Raw genomic sequence first — 24,314 nt, forward strand, 5'->3', positions numbered from 1 at the left:
GGTGATTCCTGATTGGCGATGAAGCCTGGCGTTGCCATGGTTTCAGACTCGCGTCGGGACTACTGCTTCGCCATGTTCCGGGACGGCCAGTGTCTGAACCCGAGCACCATGCCCGTCACCAAGTCGCAGTGCTGCTGCTGCACAGTGGTGGTGAACCAGCCGATGGGCTGGGGAACCCCGTGCCAGCAGTGCCCCGAGCCGGGCACCAACGAATTCAACCAGCTGTGCCCCTTCGGGCCGGGCATGACCCACGAGGGCAGCGGTCAGTAACCGATGCCTGCCGCTTGCTCCCACTTGATGACACGTTGACGTAGGTGCCGTTGTGAAAGCTTTCTCTGAATTCCTTGTTAGCTTAACATTATTTTTTGGCGTGGGGTATTATTGCATGTTCAGTCACTTTCCCGTCTCCGTGAATTGAAAAGCCATAGCAAATGCAATGAGGGGAATTGGTGTGATGGTGGACTTGAAAGCGAAAGATGGAAGTGAACGCTTCAGCCGTGGCCAAAGTGAGTCTAACGCTCCCACGTCAGTACTGCTGATATGCCCTCGCCATCCCTCCACCCCTGTGACATCGGCAGCAGCGGCCTGACCCGACCCGTCTGGCGCCACAGACATTAACGAGTGCGCCCAGACGCCGGGTATCTGCGGCAACGGCGCCTGCGAGAACCTGGACGGCAGCTACCGATGCATCTGTAACCCGGGATACCGAGCCGACGAGACGGGCAAAGTCTGCGTCGACGAGGACGAGTGCGCGCGCGACCCGCTGCTGTGCGACGGCGGCCAGTGCCGCAACATCGCCGGCGGCTTCCAGGTCAGCCGCGGCCGGGGTCACCGGCTGGCAGGCAGATGGGTCAAGGTCACCGACTGGCAGGCAGAGGGGTCAAGGTCACCGGCTAGCAGGCAGAGGGGTCAAGGTCACCGGTTGGCAGGCAGAGGGGTCAAGGTCACCGGCTGGCAGGCAGAGGGGTCAAGGTCACCGGCTGGCAGGCAAAGGGGTCAAGGTCACCGGCTTGGAGGCAGATGGGTCAAGGTCACCGGCTTGGAGGCAGAGGGGCCACGGTGACCGGCTTGGAGGCTGAGGGATCAGGACCGTCCTCTGGGGGGGGGGGGGGGGGGGGGGGGCAGAGGGGCCACAGTCACCGGCTGGGAGGCAGAGGGCAGAGCTATCGGTATATCCACATGATTTGTTGTGTAACTGTTAGATACAGATGCAGAAACTGTAAATCCATCAGAGTGACGCCGCCGGCTGTGCAGGTTTGGCCGACGTAGCCAATACAATTTTGACATTGTTCGCGTCAATCAACCAACGTCTTAAAAAATGGCAGGACACAACGTAGAACAGATGTGAGGATGCAGGAAAATACTTTAGCACAGATAATTAAAACAAGTTCGTTTCTAGGTGACTTTTGTCGCAAATCCCCAAGGACAGAACCTTTCTAACGATGCGCGCTCTGGTGCCAACTCCTGGCTGCGTACCCCGCCGTATTGACGCCGCTGACTCACACCGACAGTGCATGTGCCCGCCGGGGACCGCACACAACCCGGTGACGGACCACTGCGACGACAAGGACGAGTGCGTGGAGCTGGGACCCGACGTCTGCGTCAATGGCCGCTGCCTCAACACACTGGCCAGCTTCGAGTGCGTCTGTCCGGACGGCATGGTGCTGGACAGCACGCAGCGCATCTGCATCGGTGGGTGTCCGCGTCCGCACAGCGCCGCCCGGAGGGCGAGTCGGTGACCCGCAGCGGTTTGGTGTCGGTCTGTGGTCTGTGATCCGTGGTCTGTGGTCCGTGGTTTGTGGTCTGGGGTCTGTGGTCTGATGTATGTCTATGGTCTGTAGTCTGAGGTCTGTGGTCTGTGGTCTATGGTATGCGGTCTATAGTCTGTGGTCCGTGGTCTATGCTATGAGTTTTGTGGTCTGCGGTCTGTGGTCTGTGGTCTGTGGTCTGTGATCTGTGGCCTGCTGTCTTTCTATTGTCTGTGGTCTTTGGTCTGTAGTTTGAGGTCTGAGGTCTGAGATCTTTGTCTACGTGACAAGTGATACGGCTGGCTGAGGCGCTCACGGTTAAATAAGCTGCGTGGATCGGTAAATTATATGTGAAACAGGATCTCATACCTGAACGTGTGTGTCTGGAGAAGCGTCACTGCATCGGTCGTGCAGGCAGCCGACGACAGCTCCCGCTGCGAGGCCCCTGTCTGAGCGTGCGTGTCTGGCGGCGCCGGGCGGGTCTCACCGCCGGCTGCGTCTGGCCCGCAGACAACCGGCGCGGCTCGTGCTGGACCAAGGTGCGCGGTGGTCGGTGCGAGGCCAACCTGCCGGGCGCCATCCTCAAGTCCGAGTGCTGCTGCTCGGTCGGCCTCGCCTGGGGAAGCCCCTGCGAGATGTGCAACACCAACGACTGCGAGTGCGGCATCGGATACGCCAAGGTAACGCTCTCGCGCGGCGTCGCCGTCGGTCTCAGTACTGGCGGTCAGGTGCGGGGGCAGCCAGGGTGGGACTTGCGATCAGGGTGGCCTGGTCCGCTGTCGACCCTCACCTCCTCGCCTGGTCCGCCGTCGATCCTCACCTCCTCGCCTGGTCCGCTGTCGACCCTCACCTCCTTGCCTGGTCCGCCGTCGATCCTCACCTCCTCGCCTGGTCCGCTGTCGACCCTCACCTCCTCGCCTGGTCCGCCGTCGATCCTCACCTCCTCGCCTGGTCCGCCGTCGATCTTCACCTCCTTGCCTGGTCCGCTGTCGACCCTCACCCCCTCACCTGGTCCGATGGCGACCCTCACCTCCTCACCTGGTCCGATGGCGACCCTCACCTCCTCACCTGGTCCGATGGCGACCCTCACCTCCTCACCTGGTCCGATGGCGATCCTCACCTCCTCGCCTAGCCCGCTGTCGACCTTCAGGTCCTCGCCTGGTTCACTGTCGACTCTAACCTCCTCGCCTGGTCCGCTGTCGACCTTCACCTCCTCTCCTGGTCGGCTGTCGACCCTCACGCCCCCGGCTGGCCCTCTGTCGACCCCCACCCCCTCGCCTGGTCCGCTGTCGACCAACCCCTTCGCCTGGCCCGCTGACGACCCTTACCGCCTCGCCCGGCCCGCTGTCGGACCCGCACCGTCTCGCCCGGTCCGCTGGCGACCCCCACCGTGCCGCCCGGCCCGCTGTCGACCCTCACCGTCTCGCCCGGCCCGCTGTCAACCCTCACCGTCCCGCCCGGCCCGCTGTTGACCCTCACCTCCTCGCCTGGTCCGCAGCTGGACGGCAAGACCTGCACGGACATCAATGAATGTCTGCTGAGCCCGGACATCTGCGAGGGCGGTGGCGTGTGCGTCAACACGGAGGGCTCCTTCACGTGCGACTGTCCGCCGGGCCTCACGCTCGACTCGTCGCGCACCAAATGTGTCGACCTGCGCGAGGAGACGTGCTACCTCGAGTACCGCAGCGGGCAGTGCTCGCGCGCGCTCACCGGTCGCTACAAGAAGGCCATGTGCTGCTGCGCCATGGGAGCGGCCTGGGGCGACGACAGGCGAGTTCCGACCATCGGGGTACGGTTAGATAGCAATCATCGTGTTGCTGCGCCGTGGAAACGCCAGGCGATTCGGAATGCCAGGTGAATGGATGAGGCTAGGTGTGTTCCGAAGACGACCGCGGTTAGATAGTGGATGGCAGGAGCGATCAAGCACACACTCCAATACAGGAGAGCACACTTTGTCTCGGTATTAAACGAAAGACCGAGACAAAGGTTTGGCCAGGCCAAGGAAGATATAACTTAGAGTTCGTAGTTTAGATACATCGCTGCATCGTGCCAGTTTAGACGCATAAGCTGATGCGTCAGTGCATACCTCTTCTTATTGACTCCTGATCCCTAATGGAATGTTGTACAGTGTGTACGATGAGCATGTGCATCTACTAACATATATTTTTGCTCTAGCTATCGCAAAAACACATAAAACACTCATCTGCTATTGGCCACAGTTAACACTCCGGACCCCTAGTCAGTGCCAGCTTCCCCCCCCCCCTCTCTCTCTACAGCTCCAGTGCCGCTGACTCGCTGACGCCGCCTGTCCCCCTTCCTCAGGTGCGAGCAGTGTCCGCCGCAGGGCTCGAGCGCGTTTGACGAGCTCTGTCCCAAGGGCGCCGGCTTCCTACAGCGCAAGGACATCAACGAGTGCACCGAGTTCGCCGACATCTGCCTGAACGGCCGCTGTAGGAACAGCATCGGCAGCTTCCAGTGCCGCTGCAACCAGGGCTACTCGCTGGACGAGTCTGGCGTCACGTGTCTCGGTGAGCGGCTGGCAGCGTCACACTGGTCTTGTTCGTCGTGTCCACGCCCGGGGAGCTCGCGGTAACAGCCGGCGACCGCGGGGCCAGGGTGGTGGTTATGACTGTGCTGCACGGTCTCCTGGCACTATAACATTATGACATCGGTTCACATCGTAGGGAGATGGAAATAGACAGTGAGAGGCTGCAAGAATGTTTTACCGGGCATGTGTCTGCGCATCACCCTTGGGATCCAGGCACATGTCTGGTCTCTACCCTTTATGTAGGGTAGGAGAATGCAGACCTATTAACTGTGATGCATGTGGTAAAATTCGCCATTAGGGATAAGCAGGTCAAAGCTGAAATCTCGAAACGAATGCAAACCCAGGTAGTCACTCACGCTGTACGGCCACTCTCACTATCTATGGAGCATAGGTCCCTTATAATATTTTGTGTGTGTGCGTTCCAGACATTGATGAATGCAATATCATGAAGGGAGTATGCGGCAACGGCACGTGCCAGAACACGCCGGGCAGCTTTGTCTGCGACTGCAACGAGGGCTTCGAGTCCACCATGATGATGCAGGTCTGCATGGGTACGTAAGGAGCCTGCCGCACTGCCAGCTCGCCCCAGGTGTGCTACATTTGTACCGATGTGAGCTGGTGTCGTGCCTCTCTTCTGTGAGCATGACGTGGTGTTGAGTCTGGTGCAGTGCCCCGTCACATCCAGCTCCATCAGCTCCGGGCTAGCCATCGATAGCTCCAGATCTGGGACTGGGCGGCCCCTGCAGCCATTACCAAAGCCGGCGCTCGCTAATCTCGGTGCGCAATGTTCAACTGAAGACGGCGCCTGCCGGACGGCGACCTCCAAATGACCTTGAGCTGACCTGCTGCCCTCACCGCCGGCCGGCGTCCGTTTCAGACATTGACGAGTGTTCTCGCACGCCTGGCCTATGCCGAGGCGGCCGCTGCATCAACACGCCGGGCAGCTTCCGCTGCGAGTGCCCGCCCGGCCACCAGGTGGCGCCCAACGGCCGCTCCTGCAAAGGTGGGCCGCCTCCCCGTCCGTGACCGGCGGCGAGGGTGGGATGTGTGGCGGAGAGACGTGACGACAAGTTGAAGTCATGCTGGGGATTCAGACGCATCCCCGAATAACGATCGAGTTGGAGGTGTAGTTACATCCACAACAGTCCACAACATGCATGCATGCAGGGGACGAAACTTCAATATCGCTTGCATCCCCATTTCATGTAAAGTGCCGCTTCTGAGCGCGTATTGTGGTGAGATGGGACATGTTTGAGGACAGCGGTACACCCCGGGCCATCTCCTTGGAGCCGATTTTTCGTTTTTCACCATGGATGGTTCCCGACAGAAATTCAAAATCGGTGTGATACGTGCTCACAAAGCTTCGGGTCCCCCCCCGTAGACAAAGTCCTGGCTGCGTTCTTGTTTTAGGACTGTTTTTTATTGACTCCGACAATTGCATATGTGTATGCACCGACATCAGCTCCTCTGCAGTGTAGTGATGGTCGACATGCTATTCTAGAATGATCTTGATTGCTCGGGGGGGGGGGGGGAGCGTCCACATGACGGATGGCTTCGGTGTCCTGTTGTCACGTTGCCGCGTCTGCCGCAGACATCGACGAGTGCTCTCAGACGTCTGGCATCTGCAGCAACGGCGTGTGCGAGAACATGATGGGCGCCTACCAGTGCGTGTGCGACACTGGCTACCAGCAGACGTCCCAGGGCGCCCACTGCGAGGGTCAGTCACGTGACACGCCGCCGCCTGCACGACCACTGTCCCGCCAGGCTCAGCGACCCCGCCCGCGCTCAAATCTCCCTGCGGTTGTCAACGGTGTGGTGATGATTTAATTCACATTTGGTACTGGTTGTAAAAACACTTCTTTGTGATAAGCGTCCGAAAAAATGAAAAGCCGAGTCGTGTGTCATCTAGCTTGTCGGCGACCTAACGGTTCCCTTGTCAATACCTGCCATAATCGTTATCGTTGTTGTCTTGTCTCGTTTCTGCAGACCAGGACGAGTGCGGAGTGAACAACGGTGGCTGCGGCCACATCTGCAACAACAACATGGGCAGCTTCTCATGCTCCTGCCACCCAGGGTAAGCCAAAGCTAGAGAAGTGCGCTCATCTGTTTCACGTCTGTTCACTTAGCATCCCCCTCGTATTCACCGTTGTCATCATACCGCCACTATCAGCATTTGACCGCCGGTTGCCGTCACAATGCACGGCAGCCATCCTCGTGACGCCAGCACTGTGACTCGCCGCTCGCTTCCCGGCGCCCCGCTCGAGGCGCACGCCATCTGGAGACGCCGTTCCCCGCTCCAGGTACACGCTGCTCGGAGACGGGCGCAGCTGCGTCGACATCGACGAGTGCAAGACGGGAGACGACGTCTGCAACGGCGGCAAGTGCGTCAACGTACCCGGCAGCTACCGATGCACGTGCGAGGGCGGTCTCAAGTACAGCGGGCAGGGGGAGGCGTGCGAAGGTACGTCGTGGTCGGAGAGTCGGGCCACGCGGGGACGGCGGCTCGCTATGTGGGTGCGAAATGAGAGCCGAGAATAAAGCAGTGTTTTGTTGTCCGTCGCTTCGGAATATTCGCTGCCGCTGAAGGCACGGCAGCGGCGTCGCAGCGGTGTTAGGGCGCTGTTGGGCCGACTCCCAGCCGGTTCTAGCGGCTCAGGTTCGACTGTGGCTGATGTGTTCTAGCACTGGCAGTGGTATCACCGCTCTCGCGAGTACGGCTAGGCTGTTGCGCAGTTTTGGTGTTTGCCTGGGACTTACTGACCCGTTAAATGCTGCCGATGCCGTAAATAGCTTCCCAGTTCTCTCACTCTGGTGCTGCTCCGTGATACAGTGACGCTTTTCAGCACTGCAGGTGCACTGCACCATGCTTAGTCTGATGGCGAATCCACAATGCATCATCCATCGGAATGAAAACTTGATACAGAGGTTCCCTACACGACTAAGGCGTGTATTTGTCCACCTGGCCAATGCGGCATCCCATCTGCTCTCCCCAGATGTTGACGAGTGCAGCATGGACCCGCTGCTCTGCCAGAACGGCAAGTGCGACAATTCGCTGGGCTCGTTCGTGTGCCACTGCGACGCCGGCTACGCACAGGCCGAGGACGGGCCCGGCTGCGTGGACGTGGACGAGTGCGCGGATGGCACCTGCGACTGCGACATCAACGCCGAGTGCATCAATACGCCGGTAGGTGGCGGTGGCGCCGCCAGCCGTCCGTCTCCGGTGTCGCTGCTGGTCATGGCGGCGGTAAACCGCTACTTAGCTGATGCACAGCAGAGATGACAGACGCAGGTGACAGACGGGCGTCAAATCTCTGGTTGATTCAACATTAAGCCTGTGATGTAACATGGGAATCGACGAGATGATAGGCGCGGCATTTCATCATCTTTTCGGCGCATCAAACGTCACTGGCTCACAGCCATGGGTCGACTGGCACACTCAACAAGCAGGCCGGCTGCGACACTGAGCCGCGCGCAAGTCTAGAGCTGCCGACTGTTATGCCCATAAGCGGATGAACAGGCAGGGTCATAATCACCGCATACACTGAAAGGTGAGTGTTGACTTTGATCCTTATGGCCGTGATATTCCGGTTGATCCGCAAGATCCCCCGCGTCCTTGGCTGATCCAGATCCCGTCATCTGTCGCAGGGCAGCTACGAGTGCGAGTGCAGGGAGGGCTTCACCGGCAACGGCATCACCTGCATGGACGTCAACGAGTGCCTGGTCAACAACGGCGGCTGCTCGCAGGACGCCCAGTGCATCAACACCGAGGGCTCGTTCAAGGTCAGGCTGCTCACCGCTTCGTCCAATGCATTTTTGCTTTTGGCAGGTGGTGGTCTTTCAGTCTCCATGCAGTCTCCGTGCCTCCTTGCTGTTTTGCTCCGTATTCTCGGTCGGATCGGTGCTTGTTTGTCCGTCCCGTGGTGGGGTATCTGTCTGCGCGCTCGTGCCATGTTTGTCTGTCCCGTGGTGGGTATCTGTCTGCGCGCTCGTGCCATGTTTGCCCGTCCCGTGGTGGGGTATCTGTCTGCGCGCTCGTGCCATATTTGTCTGTCCCGTGGTGGGATATCTGTCTGCGCGCTCGTGCCATATTTGTCTGTCCCGTGGTGGGATATCTGTCTGCGCGCTCGTGCCATGTTTGTCCGTCCCGTGGTGGGGTATCTGTCTGCGCGCTCGTGCCATGTTTGTCCGTCCCGTGGTGGCGTATCTGTCTGCGCGCTCGTGCCATATTTGTCCCTCGCGTGGTGGAGTATCCGTCTGCGCGCTCGTGCGATATTTGTCTGTCCCGTGGTGGGGTATCTGTCTGCGCGCTCGTGCCATGTTGCCCGTCCCGTGGTGGGGTATCTGTCTGCGCGCTCGTGCCATGTTTGTCCGTCCCGTGGTGGGGTATCTGTCTGCGCGCTCGTGCCATGTTTGTCCGTCCCGTGGTGGGGTATCTGTCTGCGCGCTCGTGCCATGTTTGTCTGTCCCGTGGTGGGGTATCTGTCTGCGCGCTCGTGCCATGTTTGTCTGTCCCGTGGTGGGGTATCTGTCTGCGTGCTCGTGCCATGTTTGCCCGTCCCGTGGTGGGGTATCTGTCTGCGCGCTCGTTTCATGTCGACCTCGTTATTCATCGCCGTCACGGGATATGGCTGGAGCACTCATGCCGTGTCGAGTGTCGCGTTCTAGCATTGACGCACGACCGATTCCAGTGCGTATGCGACGTGGGCTTCAGCGGCGACGGCAGAACGTGCTCCGACATTGACGAGTGCGCCAACGACGCGAGTCTCTGCGAGAACGGCCACTGTCTGAACTATCCGGGGTCGTTCCGGTGCGACTGCGAGATGGGCTTCATGCACCAGGACGACTCCAACGAGAAGGCTTGCGTTGGTACGTGAACTGTTCCGGAGATCTCGCTGCCCGCGCCGGCGCAATAGCAACCGGGTTTTCTGGTCTTAGATCGAAGCAGCTTTACGCAATTCAGCTCCATATGTGCTTTTGATGGTAGGGCGGTGACCGTTACAGGCAACTATAACTTTGTAAAGCGCGCTCAGCTTTTCCAACATCAAGTTTTATCAGCAGGAAATGATCAAGCCGCAAGCAGACTTTCCAAGAAATCTTGCTCGCCGCCAACATATTCCTCCCCCACATCTCTTGAGTCCACCTGCCGGGCTCAGAGTTCACAGTCCCCAGCATGCAGCTTATCTCACAGCCACCTGAGGGTCACCAACACCGTGACTCCGCCGCAGACATCAACGAGTGCACCATGTTCACCAACTTGTGCGTGTTCGGCCGCTGCGAGAACATCTACGGGATGTTCCGCTGCATCTGCGATGAGGGTTACCAGCTGGACAAGACCGGTGGCAACTGTACAGACGTGGACGAGTGCATCAATCCGCAGGCACGTACACGGAGTCGGTGTGATCAACACGAGCCCCGCGCGCGCCAGGTGCTTCACATGGTATTGACTGGTGGGCAGGTCTGCTGCATCGATGGGTTTGAGTTTCCCATTCACGGTTCACGCAGCTTAAAAGTAGTTTGAAAGATGACTTTGTACTTCTGCAAGTAAACGAACGTAAAATGAGTGTATTATGGCATAGAACATCGGAACACAGAAGGCATGATCCCACCAAGTCGACCTCATGGCGACGGTCGACAATCGGTATGATCCGTAGCAGCTTGCTGCCGCATAATGCTTTTCGCCACCGTCCTACCTGACACCCGATCTCAGCGTCGTGCATTTTGCAGGCGTGCCTCTTCGGAACATGCATCAACACTCAGGGCAGCTACATCTGCAAGTGCCCGCCCAACTATGAGCTCATCGAGGCTGGGAACGGATGCGTAGGTAAGGCGACATGGTAACCGTACGATGCGACACTGTTTTGGAAGAGCCCCAAGCGGCGCGGCTCAAATGATTCACGCAATCTTTCAGCACCGTTTTAGACCAAGGGCCGTAAGCATTGACTCTTCTTCTGTACTTCCCAAGAAACTACTCATGCAATACTTCGGTAAATTAAGTACTTTTCAGGATAATCGATGGAAATTCATGCGATTCAGACATGTCAAATCTCCTTGTGATCCTCAGTCACCAAACAGGAATGCCTTTGCCTGAGGTGTAAGGCGCGGCACGCTCTCAGCACTGGGAACATGCACGGCGTACCCAATATCAGCGTCAGAAGCCTTTCGCATACTGTTGGTTCCTGTTTAGAGCTGCACATGATGTTAGCTTTCAGTGCTCATATAGCCGTAGAGTTGTTTTCAAATACGGTATTCTCCAAATCTTTTTGCATCAGCTGTCGAATGACGTTGGAGGCAAATGAATCTCAGAATGACATATCATGCATATTTTAAACCATGTCGTGCATCATGGATCTTCGGGGTCAATGAAAAAGACGCTGGTCAGAGATGACCACAGGAGGCTCGTAATTTTACTCCACATTACATACAGCAAATATTTTAAGCGTCTAGCTCTGTAAATGTTTTTCTTTTTCTTACATGAGTAGAAAATCGCTGTTTCCTGCTGAGAATTACAAAAATCGTATCACAAGACTTTCCATCTTAATTGTGGACCATTTTGGCGAATCATTGATTTTAACGCCCCTGCCTGCCGGCAGCGCGCCCCCTCTGACCCAGCACCCCCTGCCTGCCGGCAGTGCGCCCCCTCTGGCCCAGCACCCCTGCCTGCCGGCAGTGCGCCCCCTCTGACCCAGCACCCCTGCCTGCCGGCAGTGCGCCCCCTCTGACCCAGCACCCTGCCTGCCGGCAGTGCGCCCCCTCTGACCCAGCACCCCCTGCCTGGCGGCAGCGCGCTCCCTCTGACCCAGCACCCCTGCCTGCCGGCAGTGCGCCCCCTCTGACCCAGCGCCCTTTGTCTGCCGGCAGACCGGCGCGTGGCGCAGTGTTTCGTCGAGGTGGAGGAGATCCGCGGTCGCAACATCTGCAGCATGATGACAGGCCAGCAGGTGACCCGCGCCACCTGCTGCTGCTCAGTTGGCAAGGCCTGGGGACCCAACTGTCAGCTGTGCCCGCAGCCCAACACGGCCGAGTACGACGAGCTGTGTCCCAACGGGCCCGGATACCGGCCCAACGAGATCACGGTACGGGCCGCGTGGCCGTCCTGATGTGACCACGGCGTGACTGGGAAAGATCGCAACGAAATCGCGCTACAGCTCGTTAACATCGGAACAAAATGACGGCACGTTCCGCACAATACGGACGAGATAACGGCCCCGCTTCCACAGATCGCCATGAGTTCATGGACGGCCCACACAAAGGGCAATGCGGATAATGACAAGCTGAAAAAGAATACGGCGCAGCGTGCTGCTTCCGAACTTATATCACGAGATCAGTGCACGTTTCCCAAAGGTCACAAAGACACTTGTCGGCGGTAGCACCACGGATTTGGGCCGTGCCGCATCCAAGGGGCGAAAGGACCGGGGGCACGGCCCCTTTTACCAAATGTCTACATCGTCAATATCTATGCGAAATAAATGCCATCAATTAAAAATATAAAATAGGGACCCCCTGATTGATGCAGGAGTCTTCCCGATCCAGCAAAGGGCCTTGTTATCCCAAAACAGGGCGTCCTCGTCCGCAACTGCGGTCATATGATATATGAAAGGGACCTACTCTTCCAGAAAAGGGGCCTCTTGATGCATGGAGGATGCCTCCTAGTCCACAACAAGGGCCTCCTGGTTCATAACGAGGCCTCCGGAGTCAGCAAAGGGCCTCCTGAACACAAAACTAGGTCTTCCGACTTCGAAGATGGACTACCTAGTTCATAAAACCGGTCTCATGATCCAGAACACGTCTTTTGAAGCACAAAAGGGTCTTCTGAGCCGGATTAAGCACACTCTAGCTCAGTTATCATCGTCACACGTCGGGCCGACCCAACCCGTCCAAACCTCGGCAGGTTGTCGTGGAGGACATGAACGAGTGCGATGAGATGGAGAACCTCTGCATGAACGGCCGCTGCACCAACACCTTCGGCTCCTTCATGTGCACCTGCTACGACGGCTACACTCTGAACGAGGCGGGCACCACGTGCGTCGGTACGTACGAAGACGGCGGAAGCTTCTGCCAGTGGGGCGCCTTGGAGCCACGGGGCTCCGAGGCACGGGTAGACGGATGGGTGGTGTTATTGACCCGTGGGGTTCGTGCTCTGCAGGGAGATCTGCGAAGTCACTCGACTCCATCCTAGTGCTGTATTGTGTTTGGAACGTGAATAATGTCCATTCTTTATTTGCCCGAACGAAGAGATCGTGCGGAAGCCACAGCGATCTACAGACATTTCAATACCATTTACAGGCATTCAGTGCAACGCACAGGCTTTTCATGCTTTCATGATTTTTTCATTTTCGTTCCTTTCATTCATTCATTCTCACGCACTTTGCCCAACGTGTGCACCCGCCTGCAACACAGTTAACGAAACGCCGCTGCTCTCGCGTAGCCAGCGTCGTCCGACCGAGTCGCTGCCTCCGGCAGACGTGGACGAGTGCGTGGAGCAGCCGGGAATCTGCGGCATCGGCACCTGCTCCAACACGCAGGGCTCGTTCATCTGCCGCTGCCCGGACGGCTACATGCTGATGCCGAACGGGCGCGACTGCGTCGACATGCGCCGGGAGCCATGCTACATGGCGTTCGCCGAGGGCGTCTGCTCGCAGCCCATGCGCAGCGACGAGACGCGGATGCAGTGCTGCTGCTCCATGGGCGCCGCCTGGGGGCTCGACTGCAAAGCCTGCCCCGCCAAGGCAACAGGTGGGATGCCACCCCGGTGCAGGGGAGCGTGGAGTAGCACAGCCGGGGATCTCTGGGCTGGACGCGGGCGCAAGGCCTGGGCTGCGACTCGTGGCCGTAGTTTGGGTGGTTATCGTCGGTTGCTGCTTGGTGGTTGGTGGAGGCCCTCTGAGAGCATCATTCCAGCGCTCTGGTGGCGATGTGTGTGTGTGTGGGGGGAGGAAGGGCAATGTCTATAGCGCTGAAGCAAGCACAGTCCTATTTATCGTGATATTTGCGCGGCGGCGTGCGGAGTCAGAATGGCCGAGTGGTCTAAGGCGCCAGACTCAAGGTTCGCCTTCCCGTCGGTAACGGGACGAGAATTCTGGTCCTCGTATGAGGGCGTGGGTTCGAACCCCACTTCTGACATGGCGTTTTGCACGGAGCAGCGAAGCTTTCAACGGTACTTTCACAGTTGGTTAACATTGGCTGGTGGCATGTCCCCCGCCCGGGGGGCGGAGGACCGCCATTTGTTGTCGTCACCACCAGGGCAGAGCACTGCTGGCCCACTATTTGAAAACGGCGCCTCAGTAGCTCCCGCCCGCGTGGTCATTCGCCATGTGCGAACACGTCGCACACGTCTGGGTAGCTTCGCAGCCTATCGCAGCTGCCCATTGACTCCTCGGTGCAGGCTTCATTTGTCATCTCATGACATTGTATATCTGTTATTCTACGACCACCCTATTCCTACCTGCTTACATGACACATTCTTACCTGCGGCGTTTCTCGATCATTGACTTATGAATGCGTATTTATACGAGAACAAAATGGAAATTCAATTCAAGTAAGCAGTTGTTAGATAACCACTTAAAGCTTCCACTCGTTCCACTTACAAACTGACCTCTGCGCTTACCGACTTCCATGACCCGTACCATACCGTATATTCCAGTCCCCTTCTCTTCCACTACCACGGCCCGTCTCTTGTGTACGGTAGCCCGTCTCCCGTGTAAAGTGTAACCCCGCCGCTGTTCCAGCCGACTACCGGGACCTCTGCGGCATCTCGGACCCTGGCCTCTTCGTGGACCCGATGACGGGCGACGAGAAGGAGATCGACGAGTGCGCCATGATGCCGGGCATGTGCAAGCACGGCACGTGCGTCAACACGCTGGGCAGCTTCCACTGCGAGTGCGACCAGGGCTACCGCTACGACGAGGCGTCCCACTCCTGCCTGGGTCAGTGCCGGCTCGGTGGGGCGGCGGTTGCCGGCAGCTGATGGGACCCACGGACAGGAACGGCTGCAGAATATTGGCCACGGCCAATATTCTGCAGAGTTGCTTTTTTCTTGAAACGAATTGAGCATTCACTAAAAAGGAGCACCATTGATCATTGATTTAGACAGTCAGACCCCCTAAAGCCCCAAATCATCATCATCATCATCATAGACAGTCAGACCACTCCTTGGGGTCACGTGACCACGGTGGCCTGGCTTGGCTGTGGGCAGCTGCCTGACGCCCCTGCCCCGTTACCTGCCCGCCGCAGACCTGGACGAGTGTCTGCAGACGCCGTACCCGTGCCGCGGCAACGCGCAGTGCATTAACCAGGCGGGCAGCTTCCACTGCATCTGCCCGCCCGGTTATCGGCTGGCGATCAGCGGCCTCGACTGTCTGGACGTCGACGAGTGCCGCGACCGGCCTGGCATCTGCAACAACGGAGAGTGCAACAACATGCAGGCAAGGCGGACAAACGGGCCGGTGCCTCTGCCTCTGCCTTCGCGCCCTAGCTCATAGGCCTAAAGAAAAGAGTGGGCTTGGAAGTGGTGCAAACTCCGGTTATTAGGAGCCTTTGGTTACTGATGCGTGACTCGCAGTGTGCTGTAGATCATGGCGGCAATATTCATGCAGGCATTTCAAATCTGCTGGTTTTCCAGGATGCGCCCACTCCCAAATCGTAAGTACTTCCGGCCTGATATCACAACGCCGCAGCATCACACTCAGAGACTGTTCATAGTCGGCAGCTCCTGCGAACTCGGACTCGTGCCAAGCGCAGTTGCCTCCGGCCATGCCCCCGTCTGACCAGGGTTCTGCTGTCCGCAGGGCAACTTCCAGTGCATCTGTGAGAGCGGTTTCACTCTCTCGACGTCCGGAGACTCGTGCGTCGACATCGACGAATGCTCACGCAACCCCAACATCTGCAACAACGGCGTGTGCATGAACACGCTCGGCTCCTACAAATGCAGCTGTGACCAGGGCTTCCGCCTGACAGCGCAGGGCGACTGCGAGGGTGAGGCGAGGCCGTGACCTGTATGACCTGTGTGACCCTGGCCCCGCTCCAGCCGACTGGCCGGACCCTCACCGTGACCCTTCTCTGGAGCCGCCCTGACCACGCACCAGCAGCGCGTTTTAGAGCGGGTGGAGACCGTCGTTGGCCCTCTGGCGACATCCCAGGGTGTGGGTTGGCGCTCAGTTCGCATGCCGTGCGCACTGGACGTATTCACTGGAGTGGTCTCCCACGGAATCGTCAGCTGCCGTAGGGCTGCCTGAAGTGGTCTCCCACGGAATCACCAGCTGCCGTAGGGCTGCCTGGAGTGGTCTCCCACGGAATCGCCAGCTGTCGTAAAGCTGCCTGAAGTGGTCTCCCACGGAATCGCCAGCTGCCGTAGGGCTGGCTGGAGTGGTCTCCCACGGAATCACCAGCTGTCGTAGGGCTGTCTGGAGTGGCCTCCCATGGAATCACCAGCTGTCGTAGGGCGGCTTGCACACAAGGCATCGGCTCATAGCTGAACTGAGCTGGAGAGCGTTGGACTCCATTCGAGGACCATTGGACTCTATCTGAGTTGGAGACCGTTGGACTCCATTCGAGGACCATTGGACTCTATCTGAGTTGGAGACCGTTGGACTCCATTCGAGGACCATTGGACTCTATCTGAGTTGGAGACCGTTGGACTGCTGGAGGCTGTTGGAGACCGTTGGAACGTTGTAAAGATGCGCAATTTCGCACAGCCCCCATTTGACGCGCATAACCAGGAGTGGCCGTGTGTGTAGTGATCCAATATCATTGTATTATATCCGAACGACTGCGCGGTTTCCTGGACAACCAGCGTCCAATTTTGTAAGATGACACAAACCAATATAGGAAAGCCTTTTAGAACGCATGTTGTCGGATAGACGTAACCAGTCATCCGTCTGAAGGTGCCGTGCCACCCCATTCTTCGTGACCTACAGCAGGTAGAGGCGTCGCCGTCTTCGATTCGATCGTCATGCACACATCATCGTCGATCGATCACATCGACCATCGTCGATTGTCAGAGAACGAGTAAAAATATAACAAACTCGGCTTTTAAAAGTTCAACATGTTACGTGTAGCCACATCAGACGTTGTTTTATCAAGGTACACGCCATGCAAGCCTTTGCGTTCCATCCCCTCGTCTGGCGAGGACTGAAACTGTCAGTGCTTATTAGCATTTCACTTACTCCTTATGAATGCAAAAACCACCGACCAGCCCGCTGGCCTACGCACACAGCTACCCCCTGCCGCTCCCGCCGCCCGCCTGACGTCCCGCCCCCACCCGCGCCGCCGCCGGTGGATGTGAACGAGCGTCGTGCTTCCGCGTTCGCCAGCGCCGTTCCCGCTACGCGCCTGACGTCCCGCCCCCGCCCCCGCCCCAGCCCCCGCCGCCGCCGGCGGGGTGGACGAGTGTCGTCCGCGACCTTCCACGTGCGCCAGCGCAGCTCCCACCTTCCGCTGACGCTCCTGCCCCCGCCGCTGCCGGCAGACATCGACGAGTGCCGCTCGCGCATCGGCGTGTGCCGGAACGGCCGCTGCCGCAACACGGCCGGCTCGTTCGTCTGCGAGTGCGCCGACGGCTACAAGCTGTCAGCAGACGGCACCGCCTGCCAGGACGTGGACGAGTGCGTCGAGACGGCCGACTTCTGCCCACCGCCCGGCGACTGTCGTAACTTGATCGGCGCCGTCCAGTGCGTCTGCCCCGACGGCTTCACGCTCGCCGAAAACGGCACGATTTGCCTCGGTAAGCAGTCCCTGAGGGGATGGCGTGATGACGAACACACACCGGATGGCTGGGGACCGTGGTGTCTCTGGCGCTGGGACTGGAGGGGAGGACGTGTGGCCAGGTTTAGCTCAGATACAGTGGCGTACCAAGTGACTCTTCAACGCGGTTTCGCGACGGCCCAAACAGTGGAGTGACCTAAAGCTCCAGGTCCAAGGCTCGCCTTCCGTTGGAAACGTTATGAGCGCTCTGATCCACTCTCTGACACACTCACTGACACACTGAGGCCGAGCGTTTGAGCACTACTTGTCAGAGCGAGTTTTATTTGGACACATTCTAATGTACAGAGCCGGAGCCCAGTTGCTTAAACCATTAGACGGCGTTTTAGTCGAAAGCGCTTCATGCTGTCGCATAACAGACAACTCAGTCGGTGTCTCCAGTTTGCTACAGTTGCCAACAGTACCCACAGCGTGTATTACCGCGTTTGTGACCTCTGCGACGTGTCAGTGACCCTCCGCTGTGAGCTCGGGAAGCCTACCCGGACTGGTGGACGACTGTCTCCTTCCCCAGACGTGGACGAGTGCGCCCCGGGCCACCTGTGCAGCGGCGGCGAGTGCATCAACGAGTTCGGCGCGTTCCGCTGCATCTGCCCGCCCGGCTTCCAGCTGTCCGAGGACAGCATGGTCTGCAAGGACGTACGCCAGGAGCCGTGCTACGACGCCTGGCAGCCGAACACGTGCTCGCGCCGCCGGCCGGCGATGATCACGCGTGCCCAGTGCTGCTGCTCGTCGGCGGCCGCCTGGGGGCGCGACTGTCAGCGGTGCCCGGACACGAGGGCGCCGGAGTACGCCCAGCTCTGCCCCGGTGAGCACCGCGCTGCCTGTCGGCGCCCTTTGGCGGCGGATGCGCGCCGCTGACGACAGGGGGTTCAGACAGAGAGATGCGTGTTTGTGTGTGTGTGTGTGTGTGTGTGTGTGTGTGTGTGTGTGTGTGTGTATGTGTGTGTGTATGTGTGTGTGTGTGTGTGTGTGTGTGTGTGTGTGTGGTGTGTGTGTGTGTGTGTGGTGTGTGTGTGTGTGTGTGTGTGTGTGTGTGTGTGTGTGTGTGTGTGTGTGTGTGTGTGTGTGGTGTGTGTGTGTGTGTGTGTGTGTGTGTGTGTGTATGTGTGTGTGTGTGTGTGTGTGTGTGTGGTGTGTGTGTGTGTGTGTGTGTGGTGTGTGTGTGTGTGTGTGTGTGTGTGTGTGTGTGTGTGTGTGTGTGTGTGTGTGTGTGTGTGTGTGTGTGTGTGTGTGTGTGTGTGTGTGTGTGTGTGTGTGTGTGTGTGTGTGTGTGTGTGTGTGTGTGTGTGTGTGTGTGTGTGTGTGTGTGTGTGTGTGTGTGTGTGTGTGTGTGTGTGTGTGTGTGTGTGTGTGTGTGTGTGTGTGTGTGTGTGTGTGTGTGTGTGTGTGTGTGTGTGTGTGTGGTGTGTGTGTGTGTGTGTGTGTGTGTGTGTGTGTGTGTGTGTGTGTGTGTGTGTGTGTGTGTGTGTGTGTGTGTGTGTGTGTGTGTGTGTGTGTGTGTGTGTGTGTGTGTGTGTGTGTGTGTGTGTGTGTGTGTGTGTGTGTGTGTGTGTGTGTGTGTGTGTGTGTGTGTGTGTGTGTGTGTGTGTGTGTGTGTGTGTGTGTGTCGAGTAGGTGTTCTGTCCATCTGCAGTGGTCCAGCCTTGTCATCTGGTGAGCTTTCCTACTTCATTCGGAATATTTTGCTTCTTTTGGTTCCGCGTGGAATGACAGATGGGGTTTATGACTTTTGGACAGATAGGGTCTTCTGGGCTTTTTATATTTAGAACAGGCCATAGCAAATATTTTTTTTCCCTCTTTGGTCAAATCCGGCACATCGCGCCTTTTGCGAACTTGACATGCATCCCATCATAGCGTAAACCCACCAGATGGTAGCCCTGCCATTTCTGTCGCTGCCCCTACAGTGGCCTGACCCCGTTCCCCGCGGTGTCCGGCACCCCTGATGGACCACGCCTTCCGACACCCCCTGTGACCGGATGCTGCGCGGCGCCGTTCTCTCCACCGCCCAGTGGCCTTGGCCACCGTCGCCCCACGCCCCGTGACCTGACCCGGCGCCCGCAGGCGGTCCCGGTCGCGGTCCGGATGCTGAGGACCTGAACGAGTGCGAGATCATGATGAACCCCTGCGTGGGTGGCGAGTGCATCAACACGGACGGCTCGTTCCGCTGCGCCTGCCCCGCCGGATACGTGCTGGACGATTCCGGTCACAACTGCATCGGTTAGTACTGATCACTGTTATGGCGTCTCGCTTTAAAGGCACCCCGCGTTGTTTCACTTTTGTTTACTGTTCACTTTTACACTTTTTTGTTTTCCGCTTCGTGTTACGTACTGTTTTTCAGCCCGGCCTCCGGTCCTTTCAGACACTGCGCTAAGTACTGAAGTTTGGCGAGCGGCGCGTCTCGTCTCCAGGCTTCAGTCCGCGTGCCGCTGTGTGTCTGTCTGTCCTGACGTGCACCCCGTGCCGCAGACGAGAACGAGTGCGTAACACAGCCGGGCATCTGCGGCAACGGCACGTGCACCAACACCGAGGGCAGCTTCGAGTGCGACTGCCAGCCCGGCTTCACGGCCGGCCCCATGCAGATCTGCGTGGACGTGGACGAATGCAGGGAGCTGGGACACCTGTGCGCCTTCCGTTGCCACAACACGCTCGGCTCATTCCGCTGCATCTGCCCGTACGGCTACATGCTGGCTGCCGACGGCCAGCACTGCCTCGGTACGTGGACGACGGTAACCTGGGGGTCGGTAGGTTATGCTGTCAGGGTCAGCGTCAGGGTCAGGATCAGGGATGGGATCAGGGTCGGGGTGAGGTCGGGGTCGGGGTCGGGGTCGGGTCGGGTCGGGGTCGGGGTCGGGGTCGGGGTCGGGGTCGGGGTCGGGGTCGGGGTCGAGATTGAGGTCGAGGTCGGGGTCGGGGTCGGGGTCGAGGTCGGGGTCGGGGTCGAGGTCGAGATCGAGGTCGGGGTCGGGGTCGGGGTCGGGGTCAAGGTCGGGGTCGGGGTCAAGGTCAGGGTCGGGGTCGGGGTCGGGGTCAGGGTCAGGGCCAGGGCCAGGGACAGGGGCAGGGGCAAGGGCAGGGGGAGGACTGGGTGCAATACCGCGAGAATCAGCGCATCCTTGTTATAATGATCTGCAGGAAACTAGGGAACCGTGTCGTGAGGCTGAGAAAGCTGTGTCGACGACATCACATGTCATCTGAAGTGCGGTCGTAGCTCATTCATGTTATGAGCCTGACCAGTTTGATCCGATTGTCAAAAAGGCTCCGAGATGTAGAACATGTCAGAGTTTGTGCGAAACCAATGCTGAATAGGTCGCAAGGTTTTTTGTAAGCGTTTACTTGCTTGCCTAACTGGTGTATGCATTTGGACCAACATGACACTTATGAACTCACCAAACGATGATCTCGTGCATCCTTTGGCGTTATCTTTACTTTTTTATCTTCATGGAGCTGCGCAAAATCCTTCAGTCCTTTGGTTTTACCGGCTCATATTCGTCATGACTTGTTTCAGTCTGCGATATTAATTGCGTATTTCCCCTCCATGTGCCAACTGCCTGAAGCCGTACGCAGCTTTGTGAAGAGGCTCGGTCTACAAAGAAGGGGCGGAATAATGGCACATTTGGTTGTTTACAGACGTGGACGAGTGCCAGACACCTGCCAACAACTGCCGCTTCCAGTGCAAAAACCTCATCGGAACATTTATGTGCGTCTGTCCCGAGGGCTATCAGAAGATCGGCATCGGAGACAACTGCCAGGTATGGTGTTTTCCTCCATTGAGCCGCGTCATTTAACATCTGGGGTACGGCAACGGTCGTCACGGACACCTCCCACGAAAATGCCCTCGGGCTGTGTATTACGCTGCTGCCTGAGAGACGCATGCAGCCTGCATTGCACGCAGACGTATTGGCTTGAGGGATAGGCGTATGGCGCTTCGCATTTTATTCAGCGGTACTTCACATTTCTCAGGACATCAACGAGTGCGCAGTCAACCGGGACATCTGCCACAACGGCTACTGCATCAACACCAAGGGCGGCTACCGGTGCGACTGCAAGGAGGGCTACGTGACCTCCCCAGACGGCACAGAGTGTATCGGTAGGTGCCCCCGCGCCCGGCGGGCCGGTGTGGCGGCCGAGTGCTGCGTCACGATACGTACTACCCCAGCAACCCCAGAGTGTATGGGTAGGTGCCCCGCGCCCGGCGGGCCGGCGTGGCGGCCGAGTGCCGCGTCACGATACGTACTACCCCAGCAACCCCAGAGTGTATCGGTAGATGCCCCGCCCCCGGCAGGCCGGTGTGGCGGCCGAGCGCCCCAGCAACCCCAGAGTGTATCGGTAGATGCCCCGCCCCCGGCGGGCCGGTGTGGCCGAGTGCCGCGTCATGATGCGTACTACCCCAGCAACCCCAGAGTGTATCGGTAGGTGCCCCGCGCCCGGCGGGCCGGTGTGGCGGCCGAGTGCCGCGTCACGATACGTACTACCCCAGCACCCCGTCACAGCGAAGAGCCGAGAGGGCATGTGCGTCTCAGAGAACCGGCGTAGTGGCAAGGAGCAGAAGATTGCCAAATGACGCTGAGCACGGCTCTTAACTGCTTGAGTACACTGCTTCTGGCGAGACGATGACACTTTTAGTTTACTCGCCCTGCAGGCAGAGCTATGCGGACAAACTAGACACCAGCTGCCGGGCTGATGGAGGCCGATGGATCGTGTGCAGAGTCCAGCTGACGGGCCGTCGCTCCTGCCACCTGGTGACTGTCCGCGTGCGTCGACAGACCGGCGCACGGGCTACTGCTTCCGCCACCTGGTGGGTGGACGCTGCAGCTCGCAGGGCGCTGATCAGCTGATGAAGGTGACCAAGGCCGACTGCTGCTGCACCATGGGCACCGCCTGGGGGCCCGAGTGCGAACACTGCCCGGGCCGCTACTCGCGCCAGTACGAGCAGCTCTGCCTGGAGGCTGGCTACTCCATCGACGGCTCAGGTCAGGTGGACTGCGGTCAGGACTGAGGGGATGCCAGGTCAAGGTCAGGACTGAGGGGATGCCAGGTCAAGTGGAGTGGGGTCAGGACTGAGGGGATGCCAGGTCAGGTGGAGTGGGGTCAGGACTGAGGCGGTATCAGGTCGGGCCAGGGAGTCTGAGGTCATGTCAGGTCAGTGATGCCGAGGTCAGGTCATGTCAGGTCAGGTCAGTGGGGAGGCCACACGAGCAATCAGACTGAGACGGCTTGCACCACGGGCCTGACGATAGCGTAATAACCCAAGGAGAACACAGAACGTTAACACATCCCGTGTCGAGCTAACCTAGGCGTTGTATTTTCGCTACGAGTGGCGATAGCTGTCGCGGTTTAACATAACTCGATCACGCGTGTGTCTTTCACCACTTCGTCACGCGTGTGTTGTGACCGGACGTTTGCCATGCTCCGATATCTCAGGTGATCAGCTCGCCAACCCCCCCCCCCCCCGCCCCTCTCGTCACTCTCGTGTCCCTGCGCCACAGACATTGACGAGTGCCGCACCATCCCCGGCCTGTGCAAGAACGGCCGCTGCATCAACACGCTGGGCTCGTACCGCTGCATGTGCGAGCGGGGCTACAAGCCAGACCACACCGGCATGCACTGCATCGGTAGGTGGCGCCTCGGAGCTGGCCGGAGCCGGCCTGCATCGGTGGGTGACGCCTCAGAGCTGGCCGGGGCCGACCTGTATCGGTGGGTGGCGCCTCGGAGCTGGCCGGGGCGGGCCTGCATCGGTGGGTGACGCCTCAGAGCTGGCCGGGGCCGACCTGCATCGGTGGGTGACGCCTCAGAGCTGGCCGGGGCCGACCTGTATCGGTGGGTGGCGCCTCGGAGCTGGCCGGGGCGGGCCTGCATCGGTGGGTGGCGCCTCGGTAGGTGACCGGGACGGGCCTACATCGGTAGGTGGCGTCTCAGAGCTGGCCGGGGCGGGCCTACATCGGTGGATGGCGTCTCGGTAGGTGGCCGGGGCGGGTCTGCATCGGTGGGTGGCGTCTCGGTAGGTGGCCGGGGCGGGCCTGCATCGGTGGGTGGCGTCTCGGTAGGTGGCCGGGGCGGGCCTGCATCGGTGGGTGACGCCTCAGAGCTGGCCGAGGCCGACCTGTATCGGTGGGTGTCGCCTCAGAGCTGGCCGGGGCCGGCCTGCATCGGTGGGTGTCGCCTCAGAGCTGGCCGGGGCGGGCCTGCATCGGTGGGTGACGTCTCAGAGCTGGCCGGGGCGGGCCTGCATCGGTGGGTGACGTCTCAGAGCTGGCCGAGGCCGACCTGCATCGGTGGGTGACGTCTCGGTAGGTGGCCGGGGCGGGCCTGCATCGGTGGGTGACGCCTCAGAGCTGGCCGAGGCCGACCTGTATCGGTGGGTGGCGTCTCGGTAGGTGGCCGGAGCGGGCCTGTCACGTCGTCGCGGAGCGTGGGCGCACTCTTGACACCCGTTGCAGGCGGAGAGGCTCCGGAATAAAGCAACTTGTCGTTTAGACATGATGAAATTACTTTTCATGCGAACGGTTTTATGAATTGGTGGCGGAGTGAATCAACCGCTTTGGCTGAATACGTTGATCGGTTGACTCTCATTGCAATGTGTATAGTATTTGAATGTTTTATTCTGACTGCTGGTATCTCGATGTTATGTTCTTATGTAAACATCAACGCATGCTCTACATGATAATTAAGTGTCAAATAGGTATATATGTATATATATATATATATATATATATATATATATATATATATATATATATATATATATATATATGCATATATGTGTACATATTACATGCAAATTATTTTCCTTATGTTGCATATGTTTTCTGACATTCATATTACACCATAGATTCACATTATTTGATTAGATTTGGATTGGATCTACGTCATGTCACAAACGTGCCGTGCTTCTTACGAGTCAGAACCCGAATCGATCACATGCGCTGTGGGCGGAATGGAATCGATTCCGTTCGGCCTGAATAGGGCCCACATCTGGCGGAGGGCGGGGATGTACACAGGCAAAGGGTAAATGGGTGGGCAGATGGCAAATAGATGTACGGAGTGGCAACGCGTGTGGTCGTGCCTCGTGCCGTTACTGTTTAGATGTGCTTATTATTTTAGTTCCAGTATGGACAGAGATAGCCTGGTAGAAGTGTGCATCGGTTGGCCGCAATCTTATTTTATTTTCAGCGATAGTGTGTTTCATGTGCTGTGGCTTCGCACTAGTGCTGTTAACGAAGCTCAGTCCTGCATCTATGCACACTTGGGCATGGCACTCACTA

General features: G+C 58.5%; 1 protein-coding gene and 1 non-coding gene across 2 annotated transcripts in view; both read left to right on the top strand.

The window, feature by feature from the left end:
- The window catches only part of LOC119101837 (fibrillin-2), a 63,698-nt gene that overhangs the window by 34,003 nt on the left and 5,381 nt on the right, over positions 1–24,314 (top strand). The window contains exons 15-44 of the mRNA XM_037225260.1: positions 47–262; positions 612–811; positions 1,512–1,692; positions 2,259–2,428; positions 3,247–3,518; positions 4,071–4,276; positions 4,722–4,847; positions 5,174–5,299; positions 5,888–6,013; positions 6,283–6,370; positions 6,597–6,757; positions 7,290–7,480; positions 7,942–8,076; positions 8,985–9,162; positions 9,522–9,673; positions 10,021–10,117; positions 11,155–11,369; positions 12,185–12,323; positions 12,757–13,029; positions 14,022–14,219; positions 14,527–14,717; positions 15,081–15,267; positions 16,760–17,014; positions 17,564–17,857; positions 19,114–19,269; positions 19,519–19,764; positions 20,680–20,801; positions 21,013–21,139; positions 21,816–22,022; positions 22,539–22,664. Coding sequence (XP_037081155.1) covers positions 47–262; positions 612–811; positions 1,512–1,692; positions 2,259–2,428; positions 3,247–3,518; positions 4,071–4,276; positions 4,722–4,847; positions 5,174–5,299; positions 5,888–6,013; positions 6,283–6,370; positions 6,597–6,757; positions 7,290–7,480; positions 7,942–8,076; positions 8,985–9,162; positions 9,522–9,673; positions 10,021–10,117; positions 11,155–11,369; positions 12,185–12,323; positions 12,757–13,029; positions 14,022–14,219; positions 14,527–14,717; positions 15,081–15,267; positions 16,760–17,014; positions 17,564–17,857; positions 19,114–19,269; positions 19,519–19,764; positions 20,680–20,801; positions 21,013–21,139; positions 21,816–22,022; positions 22,539–22,664 — 5,361 coding nt within the window. The remainder of the gene's footprint in view (positions 1–46; positions 263–611; positions 812–1,511; positions 1,693–2,258; positions 2,429–3,246; positions 3,519–4,070; positions 4,277–4,721; positions 4,848–5,173; positions 5,300–5,887; positions 6,014–6,282; positions 6,371–6,596; positions 6,758–7,289; positions 7,481–7,941; positions 8,077–8,984; positions 9,163–9,521; positions 9,674–10,020; positions 10,118–11,154; positions 11,370–12,184; positions 12,324–12,756; positions 13,030–14,021; positions 14,220–14,526; positions 14,718–15,080; positions 15,268–16,759; positions 17,015–17,563; positions 17,858–19,113; positions 19,270–19,518; positions 19,765–20,679; positions 20,802–21,012; positions 21,140–21,815; positions 22,023–22,538; positions 22,665–24,314) is intronic.
- TRNAL-CAA (transfer RNA leucine (anticodon CAA)) lies at positions 13,302–13,416 on the top strand. Its single transcript has 2 exons — positions 13,302–13,339; positions 13,371–13,416. It is a non-coding gene; the product is annotated as a tRNA-Leu (tRNA).

The sequence above is a fragment of the Pollicipes pollicipes genome, unplaced genomic scaffold, assembly GCF_011947565.3.
Source record: "Pollicipes pollicipes isolate AB1234 unplaced genomic scaffold, Ppol_2.1 Scaffold_4881;HRSCAF=5763_pilon_pilon_pilon, whole genome shotgun sequence".
Lineage (NCBI taxonomy): Eukaryota > Metazoa > Arthropoda > Thecostraca > Pollicipedomorpha > Pollicipedidae > Pollicipes > Pollicipes pollicipes.